We start from the raw sequence: 22,811 nt of genomic DNA, 5'->3' as shown, positions 1-22,811 counted from the left end.
GAGGACGGCCAATTCAAGGTCCCCATGAATGGAGATCATTAATTCAGCCTCAGCAGAATATTAGATCATAGGAAACAGCACCCGGACATAAACACAATGTCACCCCCCCTATCTATATAGATGAGAAATCTATAGAAGGGCAGCACTGCTGAACTGCACTGTCTAGACAGCCTTGAACTGACATGATGAAGAGAGAGGTGGAATGTGTGTGGTTACCAATGGCGATGAGTGCGTGCTGCAGCTCCAGTGTGAAGGCAGTGAGGGGTACCTCCTCAGACACAGGCAGCACGGTGACAGTGGACAGGTTGGACGCCGGGTTCCCTGCATCCCACTTACTGCCTGGGGTGTGCAGGGCCAGGCTCCGGGCTGGGAGGAGGACAGACAGCCATGGATGGAGAGAGCCACATTATCATAAAGATATATTATACATAGCAGGTAAATGAGGGGTTAGATCCTTCTGGGTACAAAAGGTGCCTGTAAACACACATGCACGCCTACACACCTGTCAGAGGGCCATTGACCTGCTGAAGGATCTTCTGGCCAAGAAGGTGAATCAACCTCGTGACTACCTAAAACAAGAGAAAGAGAGCGTCAGCGTGTGTGTGTGTGTGTGTGTGTGTGTGGGGAGGAGTGTCGTGTGTGTGAATGAGAAGTGTGTGTGAGGGAGTGAAAGCCAGTCATAGACCAAGGTAGACTTCTCATCTTTGTATCTGTCCCATCATGGCATCTGTGAAAGCACGGGAAGCACCATAGAGGCCATCTCTATTTTAAAGTAGTCCATGTATTCTTCTCCTTCTATGAGTTGGTAAACAAACTGAAAGGGTGCATACTGCCACCTGGAGTGGGTTGTTTGAGCAGGTATAAAACCCAAGGTTGGTGATTTACCGCCACCTGCAGTTATGGAACGTTTGCTCATATGTAGGTATGTGGCGGTCACAAATTTTCGTCAGCCGGTGATTGTCAAGCAAATAACTGTCGGCCTCACGGTAATTGACCGTTAATTAACAGACACATTTAGCATCTCCTGGCTTCCACACATAGCTCACGAGCCACTGATGCAGAACTTTGAAACGTCTACATTTCAACAAGTCTAATAAATCCATGTAATATAGCCTACACCTACACCTTCACAATAAATCCATTATTTATTTTAGACAGGTCTAAAGAAACATGATATGAAGAAAATGTAGTCTATTTCAGAAGAACAGAATAGCATACTCTGAGTTGTCCTTATGTTAGGTACTGATCTGACTATGCCATATGGCTGTGGGCTACACTAGTTCATTTAGCAGACAAGATTTGCTTAGGATTCCGTGGCATTATTTTATAGTATGAAGAATACAATTGAACAAAGCTGAATAAAATATCAATATTTTCTCCAAACGATTGAGGGAGTGTACACATGCGCCTATTCTGTGTTGAGCGGTTAACAAAGAAATTGGTATCTATATGCTAAATGTACAGTTGTTCATGTAACTTGTTGTTCTACAAACGGGCTATATGTTTTGATTTTTAATACATTTTAAGTCTGCACAACAGTGATCACCGAACAATGAGACAGCCTATAGGGAGGTGCCAGGACAACAACCTCTCCCTCAATGTGAAAAAGAAAAAGGAGATGATTGTGGACTACAGGAAAAGGGGGCCCGAGCACGCCCCCATTCTCATCGACGGGGCTTTTCCTTTTTTTTCACCTTTATTTAACCAGGTAGGCTAGTTGAGAACAAGTTCTCAGTTACAACTGCAACCTGGCCAAGATAAAGCATAGCAGTGTGAGACAGACAACAACACAGAGTTACACATGGAATAAACAAGCCAAAAACACAATAAACAAGTCAATGACAGTAGAAAAAAAGGAAGTCTATATACAGTAGTGGGGCTGTAGTAGAGCAGGTTGAGAGCTTCAAGTTCCTTGGTGTCCACATCAACAAACTGTCATGGTCCTAACACACCAAGACAGTCGTGAAAACAAAGCTTATTCCCCCACAGGAGACTGAAAAGATGTGGCATGGGTCCTATGATCCTCAAAAGGTTCCACAGCTGCACCATTGAGAGCATCTGGTTGCAACTGGTTGCATCACTGCCTGGTATGGCAACTGCTCGGCCTCAGACCGCAAGGCACTACAGAGGGTAGTGCTTACGGCCCAGTACATCACTAGGGCCAAGCTTCCTGCCACCCAGAACCTCTATACCAAGCGATGTCAGAGGAAAGCCCTAAAGACTCCAGCCACCCTAGTCATAGACCGTTCTCTGTTACCGCACATCAAGAGGTACCGGAGCGCCAAGTCCAAGTCCAAAAGGCTTCTTAACAAAAGGCTACTCCGGTTGTAAAGATAAACAATATGCTTAACATTAGGAAAGTTGACAAATAAATATAGTAGTCCTAGCCTATAGAAAGCTATAGAAATCCTCCTCTTTTTATTAGAGGCCATCACTCTGTTTTCTCATGCAACTGCATAGCCTATAGAAATGTTGCGCAGCATGAGCTCATGAAGTGTTTGATTAGATGTTCTAACTATTTGATTGATGTCAGTGATTAGAGGGACAAGAGAGTGCTGAGTACCAGGCAGTTATCAAGTTTGGTAGTCTACTAATGACCATCAGCAGCATCAGAGCTTGGAGAAGCCTAATTACCGTTACTAAATGGTCACGTAGAATTTGACTGCCTTCATGACTCGTGACCGCCGGTGTGTAATACAGTGCGCCGGTGCGGTAATACAGTCACCCTACTCAACAGCCCTACTCACAATGGATTGGCTGATCCCTCCGGATGAACTTGATGGAATGATATGATTCTTCCCACCCAGTTACCTACACAAATGGTGAAAGTCCTCAATGGCGCTGCCGATGTGAAAACGCGCTGTTGGGTATTAGTCGTCGTCTATCTAAGTCTATGAAGCCAGTTGACCTACATACCTGTGGGAACTTCCTCTTAATGTAGCCGAGTGCTCCCTCTGGTAGTTTGGCCAGCTCCGAGTCACGTACTGCATGCACCGTGGTGGCTCTGTTCTGATGGGTCAGGGCCTCCACCTGGACGGGGACACATCAACCACCAGAGGCTCCCATTGGTCAACACTGCGAATCATCCCTCAATCATTATACAGGAACTATGCACCAAACTTACCCCTTAACACTCTTGCAATTGATTTAATAATCATTGCACATTCCTTGTTTTCATATGGAGTTGAAGTGATCTTAGCCCTACAAATAGGAACATATTTCGTTTTTAAAAAAGCACTTACTGGTGCAGAAAATGTAAATAACTATTTAAGATAAAAATGAGTGATCAGAGGAACGGACCAAGAAAAGCATGGTGAGCCAGACTTTTTAAGCCCCGGTGATTCTTGTGTCCATTTTCATCAGCATCACCAAGCCAGCCAGGCAGTGACCTTTCATATCAAAGTGATTGATCTCTCTCTCTCTGTAATAACACTGTGCTGCTGGTACACAAATGGTCTAATTCTGTATCCTCGCATTCCACGCTCTCCTGACTCTGTCCTCACGGACACCGTAACTACGGCTACCGTCTGGAGCCGGTAACCATGGCATCGGATGATTCGCCTCAGGCAGGTATTCTTAGCAGCATAGGCATTGCCACAGCAATGCAAATCCACATCAGCCAATGGGAGCGCAATGCAGTGAATTAAAGGGAGAGGGGTTACCAAACAGAGCCAAATCCTCTCTGGATAGCTGACACACACACACACACACACACACACACACACAGCTCTGAGATGTTGTGAATAGCCATGTCATGGTGGGGCGTACTCATGACCCTGCATAAAACCGTGTCAGTGTCTAAATCTAGAATCAATAAAAAACGATGAATTCTTTAAAATCCTGGCATTGTTTATTCTATGGCGGCTGCGTTTTTAAAAAATGGTACCACTCATTGTGCCACCTGACATTTGACCCCTTACCACGCCGATGAGGTCACCGCGGCCGTACTCTCCGGTCAGCTCCTTCTTGCCGTCCTCCTTCATGATGACGGAGCGCAGACGGCCACTCAGAACTATGAAGGTGCTGTCTGACTTATCCCCCTGTCTGAGAGAGAGAGAGGATTGTTTCAACTGTAGCCAGACAAATTCAAGCTTCCCGAATTGGATTGTAGTTAATGTCTTGACTTTCATTATCATGTTTGAGGTTAAAAGGGATATTGCGTGATTTCAGTCTTTTTTTTCTCCTTGTCCAGAGTCAGACGAACTCATGGAATCCATTTTTATGTCTCCGGGTGCGTTTGGAGATGATTGAAGTCCCGTACGCTAACAGACGCAATAATGGGACAGATGCGCTGCCATCTCTATGCGACAGAGAACAAGGAAGTGGATAGAATCTCATTTCTTATTATCATCAGTCAAATTAAAAAGATGACAAAAATAACGACTACTTTGTGAGACTATAAATGACCAACCGACCAGCTTTGGAGTAGTTAAGTCTTATTTCCCTGCTTTTGAAGAGGAGGAGCTGGCTAATGTACTGGGACTCTTCCAGCAATTGCGCTAAAATAAAGATATGCTAACTTTAAATCATCTCCAAATCTGCATGCAGATACATAGAAATGGTACGTAGAAAAACAACCTCAAATCTTGAAATCTCGCCGTATCCCTTTAAGACTAATCACACTTGGGGATTCATTGTAGATGTACCATCTCTAGATGAGATGGAAATACTGTAGATCAGTGAAGGCAGTCAAGCTGAACGGAGCGTGATAGACATCGGTGTGGACAGAGGGGTTTACCTACCTGTAGACTGCCCGGCCGGCCTCCACAGCCATCCAGTCCAGAGCAAAGTCTATCTGCCTGACGAAGGACGACATCCTCCGAACGACCGTGTGAGCTACGTTCAGCACCACTGTGGGTTCTGCACGCATGATCCTGAGGGGTGGGACACACACACACACGTAAATGTCGGAGTGTGCATGCATGTATGCATATGAAATACATGTGCACGACAGTGTGTATTCCCAGTGCCTCACTCGTAGAAGTGGGTCTTGGAAATGGAGAGGAAGCTGCAGTCTCGGTGGGCTCGGACAGTGAAGATGAGGGGCTCGCCGGTCAGTACAGCCAGCTGGCCCACCAGCTCCCCGGGGTGGGTCACAAACAGACATGTGTCCTCCTCGCGGTCGATCATCCGCTGGTATACATGCAGCAGGCCCAAGATCACAAACTGCACACTCACCTCCTGCAAAACACACTGGGATGAATACTTTCCAGGAAATCAACCAAGTTCCTGTCCTGGGAATAATTCATATTTATACCCGAAAATTTGGAAGTGCCAATTTAAAAACCAATAAATGGTCACTATGCCAGGGTTCTCCCAAAATAAGATTGTCGCTGGGCCACATTGTCAACTTGGCTGCTCCTCTATGTCCAGATAAGTGAAACTGATATTTGGTCATGAGTGTAACTTTGATCGCCAATGACATTGTTGTGAATTGCGAAATAGAATGTTAATAAATTCGGAGCGTGACGATGTTCCTCAATTAATTCAGCGCATTTTCAGCAGTAGGCCTAGGCTACCTCGAGGAAATTGTTTAAATATTAAGATCTTAACAGGGACCAACTCTTAAAAAATATATATCCATATCGACCTTCATACAGTGTGTTGATCACACATTCTTTAAGTAAGCTCTCATATGGGCAGCGATACGAGATAGAGAAGCAGGGGAAATGTCATAGTGGTATTTTGACATATATAGGCGAGAGACCTGCTTCGATCATGCAACCTATGGATTACAGAATAAAGTTAGGAATTTTCATGCGAGACAGGAGTCAGGATTTGGGGTTTCAGTGGGATTGGGATGACAGGGAAATAGCCTAGGCTCTATATAAGGATACTACTTGCGTCAATAATTTAGGCTAAGTTATTGCATGCTCAAGGTTTCTGATCAGTGATAGATGAGAAAACAAATAAATGAGCTTGCACTTTCACTTGTCCAGCCAGAGGTCAATTAACCAAATATACAGACAGATTCAGAGAAACAAAATCACACTGATTATCAGACAAGTCAAAGGCTTTTGGTTGGGAATAGGACAAGGCTGAAGAGAAAAATCTACTTGTATAACATGCTAGCAAAATCAGCTAATACAGTTGAAGTCGGAAGTTTACATACATTTAAACTCAGTTTTTCACAATTCCTGGCATTTAATCCTAGTAAAAATTCCCCGTCTTAGGTCAGTTAGGATCACCACTTTATTTAAAAAATGTGAAATGTCAGAATAATAGTAGAGAGAATTACTTATTTCAGCTTTTATTTCGTTCATCACATTCCCAGTGGGTCAGAAGTTTGCATACACTGAGTTAGTATTTGGTAGCATTGCCTTTAAATTGTTTAACTTGGGTCAAACGTTTCGGGTAGCCTTCCACAAGCTTCCCACAATAAGTTGGGTGCATTTTGGCCCATTCCTCCTGACAGAGCTGGTGTAACTGAGTCAGGTTTGTAGGCCTCCTTGCTCGCACACGCCTTTTCAGTTCTGCCCACACATTTTCCATGGGATTGAGGTCAGGGCTTCGCGATGGCCACTCCAATACCTTGACTTTGTTGTCCTTAAGCCATTTTGCCACAACTTTGGAAGTATGCTTGGGGTCATTGTCCATTTGGAAGAACCATTTGCGACCAAGCTTTAACTTCCTGACTGATGTCTTGAGATGTTGCTTCAATATATACACATAATGCCAACTATTTTGTGAAGTGAACCAGTCCCTCCTGCAGCAAAGCACCCCCACAACATGAGCTGCCACCCCTGTGCTTCAAGGTTCGAATGGTGTTCTTCAGCTTGCAAGCCTCCCCCTTTTTCCTCCAAATATAACAATGGTCATTATGGACAAACAGTTCTATTTTTGTTTCATCAGACCAGAGGACATTTCTCTAAAAAGTACAATCTTGGTCCCCATGTGCAGTTGCAAACCGTAGTCTGGTGGTTTTGGAGCAGTGGCTTCTTCTTTGCTGAGCGGCCTTTCAGGTTATGTCGATATAGGACTCATTTTACTGTGGATATAGATACTTTGTACCCGTTTCCTTCAGCATCTTCACAAGGTCCTTTGCTGTTATTCTGGGATTGAATTGCACTTTTCGCACCAAAGTACGTTCATCTCTAGGAGACAGAACGCGTCTCCTTCCTGAGCGGTATGACAGCTGCGTGGTTCCATGGTGTTTATACTTGAGTACTATTGTTTGTACAGATGAACGTGGTACCTTAAGCGTTTGGAAATTGCTCCCAAGGATGAACCAGACTTGTGGAGGTCTACAATTTTTTTTTATGAGGTCTTGGCTGATTTCTTTTGATTTTCCCATGATGTCAAGCAAAGAGGCACTGAGTTTGAAGTTAGGCTAATTGACATCATTTGAGTCAATTGGAGATGTACCTGTGGATGCATTTCAGAAGTTTCTGAGGACAGGACATCATTTTCTGGAATTTTCCAAGCTCTTTAAAGGCAGTCAACTCAGTGTATGTAAACTTCTGACCCACTGGAATTGTGATATAGTGAATTATAAGTGAAATAATCTGTCTGTAAACATTTGTTGGAAAAATGACTTGTGCCATCCACAAAGAAGATGTCCTAACAGACTTGCCAAAACTATAGTTTGTTAACAAGAAATTTGTGGAGTGGTTGAAAAACAAGTTTTAATGACTCCAACCTAAGTGTATGCAAACTTCCGACTTCAACTGCATATGAGTAAACAAGACTAAATATGATAATTAGCACTCACCTTAACTTAGCTAACATTTCCCCAGCCTAATTGTTACCAAATATCCAAATGGAGATGTTAAACAAACATTTTGATTTGATTGATTTATCTAGACGGGTCCCCTGCGCTTGTGTCAAAACAGCACGATCACAATCAAAACAGTGCTGAAATGATAACCTAGGTGACCACACACACACGACTATTGCTTTAAATTAGTATGACGGTTGGATATGACTTTGGGAGTTTCAGTAGAATTTGATAAATTTGATAGTAGCCAGAATTTGATAAATTACAAAAATTGCATTAGCCTACTTAATTCCAATATTTTTCTCATTCAGTTGATCCTAACTAAAGAGTTTCTGTCTCTGCGCCTTTTCTAGGCACAATGGCTGTTTCCTCTTCTCCTCACGTCGCTGCCGCCCGCAGCTCTTTCATTTCTGTGATGTTGGAACACGTCTGGGCTTTCATTTGTGGGTCAGAAGGGGATAGAAGGGTATAGAATTTTCAGTTCTGACGAGAACTCTAAACGGCATTCGGTTTTCGTGTGCAGTCGATTGTCCAATCCAGTGTCAATTATGCGTGTGCTTTGAATATATGGCAAATTTGTGTGCTAAATACATTAGCCTAAATGTGACAACCTGTTTGTATAATGTCCCATTTAATGTTTTTGCAATCTTCTGCTATACGTGTTGCGCATTTTGTGGAATTGCATCAGTGCGAGAGTGGGGAGGAAATGTTGTAATTTCCCCAGTGTTCAGATTATTCCATTGGTCCATTAAGCTATGGAAGTTCAATCAAGCACAGACAAAGGAATGCTTCCAAGTAGTATTTGAACCCAGATGTGGATGAGGATGACCAAAGAGGAGAACCAGGTTGATGAAGTAAAGCAGACAGTATGGTGCTCTGACCTGGTCTCCCTGTCTGGCCACCACAGAGCCTGCTTTGACCTGGTGCAGAGTCACCCTGCCCTCCAACAGACCAGGGTCCTGACAGAGAGGGAGAGATTATGATACAGCAGGATTAAGGTGAGAGGCTTCAGGTGAGGGATTCAGACATTGACGAGAGAGAATGTGAGGCCGCAAGAGGAAGCAAAGTTCCCGGGAACACACTCGGTCCCGTCTCACAGTAGTGCTCTCCATAGATGTAGAACGGCATATGGCCGCCGATCCACACATGGACAGAAGAATGACTTGAAAGGTAACGACTGTTCTAGTTATTCTACCTCTATGGAGAGCATTACAGTGAGAAATAGAATACATGCGGCCGCCGATCCACCCTTCACACTGGAATGTCTAGTAATTATATTTCTGTGTATTTAACAATATACTATAGATCTATATGGTACTCCCTGTCCGAAACGTCTCACCTGCAGCTGGATGATGCCCAGCAGGTCTTTCTTGGCAGCCTGAAAGATGGAGCTGACCTTGCTGGGGTGGACGGTGTCGGAGCGCCCCCCGCTGTCCGTGTAGTGGAACACGGCAGAGGGCGTGTGCTGCATGGTCACACTCTTCTTCAGGATGGACTGGAGGAAGGTGAGGGGAGAGAGGGCGGGGGGAGGGGGTTCAGACATGAGTGAGGCAGAGGTCTGTCAGTGACCTGCGTCCCATATGGCACCCTATTCCATATTTAGTACACTACTTTTGACCAGGGCCCATAGGCAGAGGGAGAAAAGAGGGCTCACCTTGTAAATGACAGGGCTGGAGGGGCGCTCGTCTATGGTGACTCTGGCTCGCTCGTACGCCATGTTCAGGTCGATCCCTGTCACCCCTGCTGAGCAGAGAGAGGTATTGATGGGCATAGTGTACGTGTGAAGTCCCAAGTGAGTGTAGTTGCAGCACTGGGCAGGGGACAAGCCTACCTGTGCCGTCAGTGGGCATAGAGATAGAGCGAGTCTTCCTAAAGGCGTTGGAGGTGCTCTCTTTCCCGGCGTCTGTGTCCGAGGAGGTTTCTGCGAGTGCAGGTGTGGGGGCGAAGACTGGGTCCTCGTGAAAGTGGGGTCTGCGTGGGATCCTGCCCGGACTCCCCTCTATCACCCCAGCAACCGCCACCAAGGGGACCGCCTGACGCTCCTGTCAATCAAAGAGGCAAAATATTGCATTAACTATTCACCCCATATCAACCTAATCATGCATTTCACTAATAACACAACAAATGTGGCCTTGGATGCATGTTTGATTGGCTATAAAGAGAATGCAATATGAGGTGGGTGAACAATAGAATGAATACTAGAGAAAACCCAATCTGTATGACAGAATTCCACTGTAGAATAATGTGGCTGTTGGAGAAGATTGGGTCAGGGAGGGTCTGAGTGACATAACGTTTAAACCCTCTTGCCGTTGCTATTCCATCAGTGTCACTGCCCTTTATGTTATTTATAGAGGCTTGGGATCCATGTTATTCATGTGTGTGTGTGTGTGTGTGTGTGTGTGTGTGTGTGTGTGTGTGTGTGTGTGTGTGTGTGTTACCGGGTTGAAGAGCTCTGTGGTTAGGCCCAGGTAATTATGTAACGCCAGGAAAGTCACTCTCTGGAGTCGCACCATGATTATCTGGAACACAAACAAACACCAAGGTGGATCAAACACCACTACACAACAATGTCTGTGATACAGCCAAAATAAAAGACCTCTCCAGAACAATCAGGGTGTCCTTTCAACTCAGTTTAGGCAGAGTAATCACCCTTGGGTGTGTCCCAAACGGGCCAATAGGGAATAAGGTGGAGTTTGGGATGCAGCCCTTGCCATTAGGGGGGGGGGTCTCATCCAAAGAGTTGTTTGTTTGAAGTGTGTTAGGGAGAGGGCCGAGGTTGGGGCTGTACCTGAATGACGCGCACCAGAGTCTCGGGGTACTTCTCAAACACAGACTGGAAGGCTGAGGCGGGCAGACGCAGGATAGTGGAGCGAGACGCAGCCCGCGCTGACACAGTCTTATAGGGGGCGGGGTAACCCTGAGGAACCAACCAATCACACAGGGAGGGGGAGAGAGAGAGGACAAAAGAGACAGGAGGTGAAATCAGAAAAACAGGAAGGAGGAGTGATGTCTGAAAAGAGAGGGGGAAACATGAACAGATGAATAGAGGTACAGTAGTTAAGAGACAAAAGGCAGAGAGATGGATGGATGGAGGACAGGGAGAAGGGAGAGATGGATGGATGGAGGACAGGGAGGAGGGAGAGATGGATGGAGAGGATAAGCCAGAGGTGAGGAGGACAGAGGCGTGGGTGTGACACGTGTCAGATGGAGGGAAGACATAGGACGCGTCCCAAATGACAGCTTGTATGGTGCACCACTTCTGACCACAGTCAAAAGTAGTGGACTATAAAGGGAATAGGGTGCCCTATAAGACCGCAGTAAACTCACGGTGATGATGTCCAGAATACTGAGCAGGCTGTGGACACTGTCCCCCGGGAGCACGTCCTTCACAACCGGCTCTGTGCCATCCTGTACACCATACACACACACACACGGATAACTAACCTTGTGGGGACACACAATAGTCTCATTTAAAATCCTATTTTCACTGCACCTAACCCAAAAACCTAACTTTAACCCTAGCTCCTAACCCCAAATCTAACCCTAAACTTAATTCTAAACCCCCTAGAAATAGCATTTGACCTTGTGGGGACTAACAAAATGTCCCCAGTTGGTCAAATTTTTGTCCAGAAAGATAAGTTCCCCTAGGTGCAAAGAATAACTTATAAAAATAAGTCTGATATTGACTTAGCTGGCGCTGAGCTCGTCTACAGTAGGTTTCATGGTGTATTCCCAGCAGGTATTCTAGCCCAGTCTTACGTTCTCGTGGATGCAGAGTTCCAGACGTCCATCCTGGACAACGTAGATGCTGTCGTCGTCGTCGCCCGGCCGGAACAGCCCCTCCCCCTCCTGCAGCTCCACAAAGACCATGTGACGACACAGCTCCAGAAACAGAGGCTTTTCAAAGTGGCCCAGCACCCTGAGAACAGAGGGAGACAGCAAAGAGTGACACAGAACACACACAATGCTACTGGTGTTCGCGTGTGTGTGCGTGTGGTTGTGATTACCGGACGTTTTTGAGCATGTAGAGGACCTCTGAGGGCAGGTTGGAGTTCTGAACATCAAACTCAGTCAGGTCTGCCTCCAGCAGGGAGGGAGGGGGTTCCTTGGGCTGCAGAGTAGGGGGCTCCTTACGGATACGCAGGATCCTAGAGCACAAACACATTAAATAGCAGAGACTAGTGCACCCTTCCTTATCAGTAGTTTTGAGTAGAGATGGTACCTGCGAGCTATACTCAGGACTTTGGGTCTCTTCCGAGGGCGCAGCTTGGACACAGAGGTAGAAGATGGAGTTGAGGAAAGGGTCTGGACCTGTGAGTGACAGAGAGAGAGACAACGAAGGAAGGAAGGAATGAAGGAAGGAATGAGTTCCCAAAAGCACAAAATGCTAATTCGCTCTGCCCTCTAGTGGGGAAACATGTAACTGACATTTATTATCATCAGAAGACACAGTTGCAGCCAAATATATTGTCACCCCTTGCACTTTGTGGTGCTCATTTGTCATGGAGCAATTATGGTTAAGAGACTGGACTCTGTAATAAAGAGCAAGGATGCATGATAAACAAATGCCAAGTCACTCACCCACCATTGCACCTTGTACCGAATGGTAGGTTGGAACCTCACTTTATATGCGCAGAAAGATACATTTGTATGTGTTCATCTACAAAGGCCTTTTAGGTAAATTCCCTCTTTATCTCTGTAGTCTGGTCTCCTTCACCACCAGCCGTTACCATACCCGGTATGCTAGGTGGTTGCTACTTAAAATCCCCAGGACATTCACAGTATTAGGCAAGACTGCCTTCTCATCTTGTGCACCAGAGGCATGGAATTGTCTACAATCCATGATTCATCTAGATATTTTAGTGCCACTGAATGAATTTAAAATATTGAGACTGTTACAGAGGAGTGCAAATGCTTTTTTTAGGGTGGATCATGTTGTATGTTTTATTTCTGTAATGTATTGATTGTTGCTGCCTTGTTGGCCAGGTCTCCCTTGAAAAAGAGACTCTGGGTCTCAATGAGCTTTTCCTGGTTAAATAAAATAAATAAAAAAGTGCCTTGCTCAGAAGGCACATGAACTGATTTTTCACCTTGTCGACTCGGGATTCAAACCGGTGCCTCTGATGAAGGTTGTGGGTCTTCCAGCAGGACAAGGACCCCAAACACACATCAAAAGCACCCTGGAATGTTCTGGAGTGGCCAGCAGAGGCCAGACCTGAATCACATCCATAACAGCAGTTATGAAACATGAAAACAGCAGCTGGTGGTGGACACACCTCAAACAGAGCAGTTTGCTGCAGAAGATTGGGCCAATGTGCCAGTAGAAAGGTGCAGCAAGCTCACTTAAACTTAAGTTGACAAAAATAAAATTGGTTCTGCAATAGCTCTGCAAAATTCAATTACAGTGACCAAAAGTTTTTAAATGTAAAAAAAATTCTCTACCTGATTTTAGAATAAATAATTATTTAATAAAAGTGCGAGGGTGTCAATGTATACAGGGCATTCGGAAAGTATTCAGACCCCTCGACTTTTTCCACACTCTGTTACGTTACAGCCTTATTTAAAAAGTGTAAATGTTCACATGAATATGGGCCCTGATACGTAATGCATGGCAGAGAGCTGAGTGACTTGGGGAAGAATCACTTCCATTTTCCCAGGTAAAAGTAGTATTGTCGTGAATTCGGGTGATAACCCTGGCCGGATTTCAAACCCGGGTCCTAACCAAACTTCTTAGCCTTAACGCTCAGAGATCCCTATGGTCCCTGGTCAAAAGTAGTGGCACTATAAAGGGACTAACTAGGGTGCCATTTGGAACACAGACCAATAATGACTAACCTTCCTCATAATCTTCCGGCCGTAGAAGAGCACCTTGTCTCTCTTCCTGAAGCGATAGCGGGGAACAGCCTGCTGTCCACCTTCGAATAGATACAACAACATGCTATCAACAAAGATAACAGCACTTGTGCAACAGTGGCTACTGAGCATACAATGAATGAACAATGAACACTACCCCGTAAAACATAGGACATCTCTGTTCAGGTCCAATTCATAAGTCCCGTTATTATTTCCTATTATTATGCCGATGTGGTTACACTTTGTCATTTTCAGTTACTTTAATGTCAAAGTTTAATATCAACTGTTTCCGTGCTCCTCATGTTTGTCCCATGAAGTGGGGAGGAAGAGGATGGATGACTCACTGGCCAGCTTGTATCTTCTATAGAGGAAGAGCACCACGATGCCAATTAGAGAAACTGCCACCACAGCCCCGATCAGCACGCCAGTCAACTGGACAACAAAACAAAGTTATTACCATAAAGATCCATTCAATTACAGTGTTCTATTCTATTCTATGGCTAGTTTGGTGTCAGACACAGGCACTGGGAACCACAGAACATTCCAACAACAACAAACATGTTCACTGAATTCCGATCAAGAAGTCATGTAGAGACCAAAGGGGGAGGTGGGGGGGGGGCTACATCAAAGACCTCCTTCCTCTTTTTGTTGATTCTTGGTGCCTAAGGAGGCTTTACTAGACATTGTTGATGTAGGATTTACTTTCAGAAGGTCAGAGACTATACTATGGATATTATGTTAGGTGTTTTTGCTTTATTAAAATGTTTTGCACGCATGGAAATAGAAGTTTATCTGGGGTGTATTCACTACTGCATGCACACCATAGCAAACAGTACCAAAACGGGTTTTTTTGCAATGTAAACAAGTTTCTATTGGACAAGATCGGGTACGTCCCGTTAGCGTCCTAGTGAATACACCCGGGCGTACTCACTAGGAAGCATCAGAACCGATCGGAGGTAAACAGAAGCTAACGGAGCGAAACAGGGAGGGACCAAACTGAATTTGTCTAACAAATTCATTGTATGCTGTTGCAAAAAGGTTTGGTGCGGTGAAAACGTTTTGCTACGGTGTGCGACAATAAATACACCCTAGCTAAGTACACATTCACGTTCATAAAGCTTAGTGGATCTCTGTACCATGGTAGTCTGCATCCTCTCCTCCACAAACTGCTGGACACGTGCCCTGATATCCTCCCTGCTGGGCACCTTTCCTGCTAAGTACTGTGGAGAAACAGGCAAACAAAGTCATAAAGAAAATAATTGATGTAGAGTGTAGACAAATGCAAAGATTTATAGATCCAGGAACCCCCCCCCCACACACACACACACAAACACACACACACACACACACACATCAATATTGTGATAGGAGTGTTTGAAAATAAATGATGTAATAGAACATGGCATTTGCTGGACTTAAGATACCGTTTTCAGTCCTGACATGTCATCGTTGAGATTGTGACTCAACGCATTGGTCCAACTGCACTGGTCATCAGTATCCTCTTCGCCGCCCATTCCTACACACACACACACACACACACACACACACACACACACACACACACACCGCACACACAAACAAAAATGGGGTGAGAAAAGCAGGGATGGAGAAAGTTGCTAAAGTAGCTCGCACATTCCAGCTACAGATGATCTAGTGTACAATGTGATACAGCGCCGCAAACAAGTATTTGCCCCTTTCTGAGCCTATATTTTTACATATTTTGGACACCGAATGTTATCAGATCTTCAACCAAAACCTAATATTAGATAAAGGGAACAAACACTGCACTTCATACCAACGGTGGTAGTGTGATGCTTTGGAGATGCTTTGCTGCCTCAGGACCTGGACGACTTGCCATCATTGAAGGAACAATGAATTCTGTCTTGCATCAGAAGATTCTTATTTTTTAAATAATATTTAAATGGACACACCTACTCATTCCAGGGTTTATATTTATTTTTACTATTTTCTACATTGTAGAATAATATTGAAGACAACATGTACAGTCGTGGCCAAAAGTTTTGAGAATGACGCAAATATAAATGACATCATGTCAGTGATTCTCTCGTTAACACAGGTGTGAGTGTTGACGAGGACAAGGCTGGAGATCACTCTGTCATGCTGATTGAGTTCGAATAACAGACTGGAAGCTTCAAAAGGAGGGTGGTGCTTTGGAATCATTGTTCTTCCTCTGTCATCCATGGTTACCTGCAAGGAAACATGTGATGTCATCATTGCTTTGCACAAAAAGGGCTTCACAGGCAAGGATATTGCTGCCAGTAAGATTGCACCTAAATCTATCATTTATCGGATCATCAAGAACTTCAAGGAGAGCGGTTCAATTGTTGCCTAAGAACACAGCCATGAATAAAGAATGGTACCAACTTCTCCCAACCATCCAGGAACAGTTTGGTGACGAACAATGCCTTTTCCAGCATGATGGAGCACCTTGCAATAAGGCAAAAGTGATAAATAAGTGGCTCGGGGAACAAAACATTGATATTTTGGGTCCATGGCCAGGAAACTCCCCAGATCTTAATCCCATCGAGAACTTGTGGTCAATCCTCAAGAGGCGGGTGGACAAACAAAAACTCACAAATTCTTTGATTATGCAAGAATGGGGCTGCCATCAGTCAGAATGTGGCCCAGAAGTTAATTGACAGCATGCCAGGACGGATTGCAGAGGTCTTGAAAAAGAAGGGTCAACACTGCAAATATTGACTCTTTGCATCAACTTCATGTAATTGTCAATAAAAGCCTTTGACACTTATGAAATGCCTGTAATTATACTTCAGTATTCCATAGTAACATCTGACAAAAATATCTCAAGACACTGAGGCAGCAGACTTTGTGAAAATATATATTTGTGTCATTCTCAAAACTTTTGGCCACGACTGTAGTAACCCCCCCCCCAAAAAAAATGTGTTACCTGGAATGCTTTTTTTCCCCAAAAGTTTGGAAGTAGTGCCCACATATGCTGAGCACTCGTTGGCTGCACTCTGCGGTCCAACTCATCCCAAACAATCTCAATTGAGTCATGATTGGGTGATTGTGGAGACCAGGTCGCCTGATGCAGCACTCCATCACTCTCCTTGAACAAATAGCCCTTACACAGGCTGGATGTGTGCTGGGTCATTGTCCTGTTGAAAAACAAATGATAGTCCCACTAAGCCAAAACCAGATAGGATGGTGTGTCGCTGCAGAATGCTGTGGTAGCCATGCTGGTTAAGTGTGCCTTGAATTCTAAATAAATCACTGACCGTGTCACCAGCAAAGCACCCCCACACCATCACACCTCCTCCTCCATGCTTCACGGTGGGAACCACACATGCAGAGATCATCCATTCACCTACTCTCTGTCTCACAAAGGCACGGCGGTTGCAACCAAAAATCTCACATTTGGACTCATCAGACCAAAGGACAGATTTCCACCGGTCTAATGTCCATTGCTCATGTTTCTTAGCCCAAGCAAGTCTCTTCTTATTATTGGTGTCCTTTAGTAGTGGTTTCTTTGCAGCAATTCGAACATGAAGGCCTGATTCATGCAGTCTCCTCTGAACAGTTGATGTTGAGATGTGTCTGTTACTTGAAGTCTGAAGCATTTATTTGGGCTGCAATCTGAGGTGCAGTTAACTGTAATGAACTTATCCTCTGCAGCAGAGGTAACTCTGGGTCTTCCTTTCCTGTGGCAGTCCTCATGAGAGCCAGTTCTTGGTTTTTGCAACTGCACTTGAAGAAACTTTCAAAGTTCTTGAAATGTTCCGGATTGACGGACCTTCATGTCTTAAATTAATGACAGACTATCGTTTCTCTTTGCTTATTGGAGCAGTTCTTGCCATAACACAGACTTGGTATTTAACCAAATAGGGATATCTTCTGTATACCACCCCTACCTTGTCATCACAACACAACAGATTGGCTCAAATGCATTAAGGAAAGATGGTTGAGACATTGCCAAGAGTGTGCAGAGCTGTCATCAAGGCAAAGGGTGGCTACTTTGAAGAATCTCAAATTTACAATATTTTGATTTGTTTAACACTTTTTTTGGTAACAACATGGTGTTATTTCATAGCTTTGATGTCTTCACTATTATTACAATATAGAAAAAAGAAAGAAAAACCCTGGAATGAGTAGGTGTGTCCAAACTTTTGACTGGTCCTGTACAAACATCAACTTGCAGACTCACACAAACGACTACAGTGCCTTCAGAAAGTATTCACACACACCCCTTGACTTTTTCCACATTTTGTTGTGTTACAGCAATTTAAAATGGATTAAATACAGATTTCTTTGTCATTGGGCTACATACAATAGCCCATAATGACAAAGTGGAATATTTTTCTTATTACAAATTAATACAGAATTCAAAGCTGAAATGTCTTGAGTCAATAAGGATTCAACCTCTTTGTTATGGCAAGCCAAAAATAAATTGAGGATTAAAAATGTGCGTAACACGTCACATAGTAAGTTGCATGGACTCATTGTGTGCAATATGACTACCTCATCTCTGTACCCCACACACATCTGTAAGGTCTGGCAGTCGAGCACTGAATTTCAAACACAGATTCAACCACAAAGACCATGGAGGTTTTACAGTGCATGGCAAAGAAGAGCACCTATTGGTAGATGGGTAGAAAAACAAATAAAATTGACACAGAATATCCCTTTGAGCATGGTGAAGTTATTCATTACACGTTGGATGGTGTTTCATTACACATTGGATGGTGTATCAATACACCCAGTCACTACAAAGATACAGGTGGCCTTCCTAACTTAGTTACCAGAGAGGAAGGAAACTTGCTCAGGGATCTCAACATGAGGCCAATGGTGACTTAAAAACAGTTACAAAGTTTAGTGGCTGTGAAAGGAGAAAACTGAGGATGGATCAACATTGTAGTTACTCCACAATACTAACCTAAATGACAGAATGAAAAGAAGAAAGCCTGTACATAATAAATATATTCCAAAACATTGCATCGTGCTTGCAAAAGTAATAAAGTAATACTGCAAAAAATGTGGCAAAGCAGTTCACTTTTTGTCCTGAATACAAAGTGTGATGTGTTGTATTGGATTTTCCCCAAACATTACTGAGTACCACAACTCCATATTTTCAAGCTTGATGGTGGCTGCATCATGTTATGGGTATGCTTGTAATCGTTAAGGAATTGGGAGTTTTTTTAGGATAAAAAAAATACATGGAATGGAGCTAAGCACAGGGAAAATCAGAGGTAACCTGGTTCAGTCTGCTTTCCACCATAAACTGGGAGATGAAATTCACCTTTAAGCAGGACAATAACCTAAAACGGAAGGCCAAATCTTCACTGGAGTTGCTTACCAACAAGACAGTGAATGTTCCTGAGTGGCTGAGTTACAGTTGACTTAAATTTACTTGAAAATCTATGACCTGACAACAGTTGTCTAGCAATGATCAACAACGAAATGAAGAATGTTGAAAAGAACAAATGGACAAATGTTGCACAATCCAGGTGTGCAAATCTCTTAGAGACTTACCCAGAAAGACTCTGTAAATCACTGCTAAAGGTGTTCTACAAAGTACTGACTCAGGGGTGTAAATAGTTATGTAAATTCATTTGTTTTATTTTTAATAAATTAGCAAAAAAATAAAAATAAAAAAAGGTTCACTTTATCATTATGGGGTATTGTGTATAGATGGTTGAGAACTAAATATATATTTAATCCATTTTGAATTCAGGCTGTAACAACCAAATGTGGAATAAGCCAAGGGGTATGAAGACTTTGTGAAGGCGCTGTACATCTCATTTGCCCAGACCCGCATGCTCACACCCCCATCCTTTGTGATTGCATTGTTGTTTGCCACTTGGCCTTAAATTGTTCCAATTAGTTTTTCCTCGGTCGCCCATGCTATTTCAAAATTCAATTGGATTTTTCCATTGTGTTAATAATGAGAAGAGAATCATCGAACCCATTGGGTATCTCGGCAAACCCCCATATAGTATGTCTTGAAATATGCAGACAAACAGATTCAAAGTAGCTTTACATTGTAATACTTCTGACAGTCAACTTTCTAGCTCGCGTCCATAACTTTTGGACATTCCAAGAAAGCATGGATTATTGAAGTCATCATTAGTTTTACATTTAAGACATGACTCTGTCGTTGTGCTGTAGAATCTGTGAATTTTGTCTCATAATAAATTCTAAACATTAGTTTATACTGGATTAATCATACATTTTTGTTAACTGTAATTTTGTTAGTTAAGCTCCAACTTTCCCTCCATCGTGTGCCAACATCAGTTCTTTTTAAGTCATGGGTCAGATAGATTTCAGTTGGAAATGCTCTCTGCAAAGTTTTGTACATTATCCTTGTCATATGAACATACTTTTCTGACTCAAATAAGACTCCCTCAACACTGCTCTGATCGCCAAAAGATTTCAAATGGAAGTTGTGATATGTAACTTTTAAGTTTAAGTATGTGGTCAGTCAAAAATTGTGTTTTAAAATTGTGTCATGGAAATATTTCCTGTTACCAAGACATTTGCGGTTTCTATTCATGTTTTGTCTGACCATAGGGGAATTAACGTATTATAGCTAACATCATCAAATATGTCAAAATATATATGAACGTAAAATGTAGCACACACATTTTCACAGGAATGACATCTTATTTTTTCCAACTTTAAAAATGGAGAGTTTAAAAATGCTCCCAAGCACAATTTAACCAGGTATTCTCGACTAGAGGTAAATTAGACTGATTTAGTCCATTATTGGGCCAACTTATAGTCCAAGGACCTTACATGTTGTGTTTAAAGGTGAATTGGCTCTGGAAGTCTAAACTGCCAAATACTCCATCTAAATGTGAATCGATTCTCAATTGCGGTACGGTTCTAAAAACATAAATCTCTCTACTTTCATATCAATCAAAATGATTTCAGAAATGCAAAATGCAGCTTACTGTTTTAACACCGTTGCAGCCGACAGTATTATTCAGAGACAATATGTTTATGGTGTCCGTCTTCCGTTTACTCACAGGTGTTAGACGCAAATAGCTCATTCAAACAGGTCTTCCGTCTGTTTTCTGTAAACATGTGCTGTAACATGAAGATATGGCCTTGTGGGAACACAAACCCTAAAAAGGTGTGTATCAATTGAACCTTTTGTTTTTGGGAGGAGAAAAATGACGACGGAAGCAGAAGCTGTTGAGGATCTTGAATCTAATGGCGGTAGAATTAGGGAAAATATGACAACAGAAAATGGAAAACGGCAAAGTAGCATACAGCGCTGAGAATGTTCCTTCGTATCTTGTAGGAGTACAGTTTGTTGATGATGAGCAGTTGATTGGATTACCAATCTTGAATAATTAATTTGAGATATCCAAACTGGTAGAGAGAGTGCTGGGTAAAGTAAAGGCTATGATAATCACAAGGCAGGCTTGTTTTTATGTACTTCTGAGGATCAGTGTGTGCTGCATCTCACCCGATTCGAGAGGTTTGCCCGTGTCTCTTCGGAACAGGGCGCACTTCAAGGTGGTAATATCTGGCATCTCGTGGGAAGTCGATGTTGCACAGACTAAACATATTCTTGGAGTGATTGATGCACGTTGGTTGAATCGAGTGGTTAATGGAGCGAAAGTGAAATGTCGGTCTGTTCTTTTGTTTTTGTTTTTAAAGCGGAGCCCCTTCCTACCCAGGTGAAGTTGGGATATGTGAATTATAATGTATTGTAGAAGTGAGGAGAAAGTGAAGTGTTGCAATTGTGGTGGGCACCATGAAGCGACATCTTTGGAGTGCCCGACGAGGGTGAAGGAAGATGAGGTGGCTAGTGTCAGGATTGATCAGATCATCTCATATACAGCAGCAGTGAGACAGGTTTAGGGATTGAGTGGTCCTGAAGAGTCCACGGTGGTCGGTAGGCATTCTCCACGGGCAGGCTCTCACCAGCAGGACCCAGAGATGTTGAATGTGAAGGTGGAATTTGTGTTTTTTTTATGGCAATGGTGGTCAATGGCACAGCTAAGGTGGAGAAGAGGTCCAGAAGGATGTATGTTATTGTGGAAGTGGCAGAACGGTTCCTGGGACTGAAGGATTTTGGAGGAAAGGATTTACACGATGTACTGGCATGAGCAGAGGTGTAAAGTACTTAAGTAAAAATACCTTAAAGTACTAAAGTGTTTTTTGAGGGGTATCTGTACTTTACTTTTTATATCTTTGACAACTTTTACTTTACTATACATTCCTAAAGAAAACAAGAATGGTTGCGTCTGGTTTGCTTAATATCAGGGATTTGTTTTATACTTTTGATACTTAAGTATATTTAAAACAAAACACTTTTAGAATTTTTACTGAAGTAGTATTTTACTGGATGACTTTCACTCGAGTCATTTTCTATTAAGGTATCTTTACTTCTACCCAACAATTGGGTATTACTTTTTCCAACCGGTCACGTACAATTACCACCCTCTCAGGCCCTGGAGCCTGGGGAGGGAGTTATGGAAATTTGATGGACTGAAAGAGTGGGAGATATCATGGAACTGAGAGTCATGATCAAGGGCTAGAGCCTCTAGTAACGTTAAGAGGTAAGTTAGAAGTTCTGGCAGCAGGCTGAACGTTTGACGTCCCAGTCAATATCCAGGCAACTTCAAGCAAGACGCTAGCTAGTTAGCTGATTTGCGTTTGACTTAGCTACAATAAATATTACGATTATTACGTGCACGCTGGTGTGTACAAGAAGACATGCATAGACTGTTCATGTACTAGCTTACGTTACCTGGCTGACGTTACTAGTAAGCAGAAACGCTGGTTAACGTTGGAAACAGTCACAATCAATCGAAGCCACACAAAGTCTATTCACATTAAGATAAAGCTCATGAAATGTAGGAGCTGGAAACTTACTTTAGAACTTTCTTGACTTGCTATTTCTCTCTTTCTCGTCCAACATAGCTAGCCATATGATACAGTTGAGAAAAAAAATTAAAATAAGCTATTCCTCCTGGCTGCCCAACCCCACCCATTTACATCACTAGTCAATCCCTGCTGTTGCCGTCAGAACTACGCACAGTGTAATTCATTCCAATTGGCTATAGTTATATGCACTCATCCTATCAGAGTCGTGCTTATATTTTCAGTTAGCTATGTACTTCCTGTTTACACGAGCACTGTCAGAGAGGAAGAGGCGAAGCGAGATGTTTTACTCCACCCAAAATAAGCCGTATTCTTCTTCGACGAGGTTTAACGTCGGTTGACATCCAATAAATGTTGCATTACC

General features: G+C 43.2%; 1 protein-coding gene across 8 annotated transcripts in view; it reads right to left on the bottom strand.

The window, feature by feature from the left end:
* The window catches only part of pnpla7a (patatin-like phospholipase domain containing 7a), a 39,733-nt gene extending 17,165 nt beyond the window's left edge, over nt 1-22,568 (bottom strand). For 2 of the 8 annotated variants that reach the window (XM_031808843.1, XM_031808850.1), the window contains exons 1-21: nt 22,439-22,568; nt 14,995-15,086; nt 14,707-14,790; nt 13,915-14,002; nt 13,553-13,632; nt 11,940-12,028; nt 11,725-11,865; nt 11,477-11,636; nt 11,045-11,125; nt 10,506-10,727; nt 10,156-10,236; nt 9,549-9,759; nt 9,372-9,460; nt 9,057-9,212; nt 8,599-8,676; nt 4,976-5,181; nt 4,743-4,874; nt 3,921-4,044; nt 2,917-3,030; nt 503-569; nt 217-366 (exon numbers count right to left, since the gene is read on the bottom strand). In XM_031808843.1, the coding sequence (XP_031664703.1) occupies nt 217-366; nt 503-569; nt 2,917-3,030; nt 3,921-4,044; nt 4,743-4,874; nt 4,976-5,181; nt 8,599-8,676; nt 9,057-9,212; nt 9,372-9,460; nt 9,549-9,759; nt 10,156-10,236; nt 10,506-10,727; nt 11,045-11,125; nt 11,477-11,636; nt 11,725-11,865; nt 11,940-12,028; nt 13,553-13,632; nt 13,915-14,002; nt 14,707-14,790; nt 14,995-15,084 (2,443 nt within the window). In that variant the 5' untranslated portion in view covers nt 15,085-15,086; nt 22,439-22,568. Of the gene's footprint in view, nt 1-216; nt 367-502; nt 570-2,916; nt 3,031-3,920; nt 4,045-4,742; nt 4,875-4,975; nt 5,182-8,598; nt 8,677-9,056; nt 9,213-9,371; nt 9,461-9,548; nt 9,760-10,155; nt 10,237-10,505; nt 10,728-11,044; nt 11,126-11,476; nt 11,637-11,724; nt 11,866-11,939; nt 12,029-13,552; nt 13,633-13,914; nt 14,003-14,706; nt 14,791-14,994; nt 15,087-16,499; nt 16,615-20,502; nt 21,050-22,438 lie in introns of those variants that run through there. The other 6 variants (XM_031808847.1, XM_031808848.1, XM_031808849.1 and 3 more) reach the window with 6 other exon arrangements.
* Nucleotides 22,569-22,811: the final 243 nt, after the last annotated feature.

The sequence above is a fragment of the Oncorhynchus kisutch genome, linkage group LG29 (genome assembly GCF_002021735.2).
Source record: "Oncorhynchus kisutch isolate 150728-3 linkage group LG29, Okis_V2, whole genome shotgun sequence".
Lineage (NCBI taxonomy): Eukaryota > Metazoa > Chordata > Actinopteri > Salmoniformes > Salmonidae > Oncorhynchus > Oncorhynchus kisutch.
This window is presented reverse-complemented; position numbering and strand designations above follow the sequence as displayed.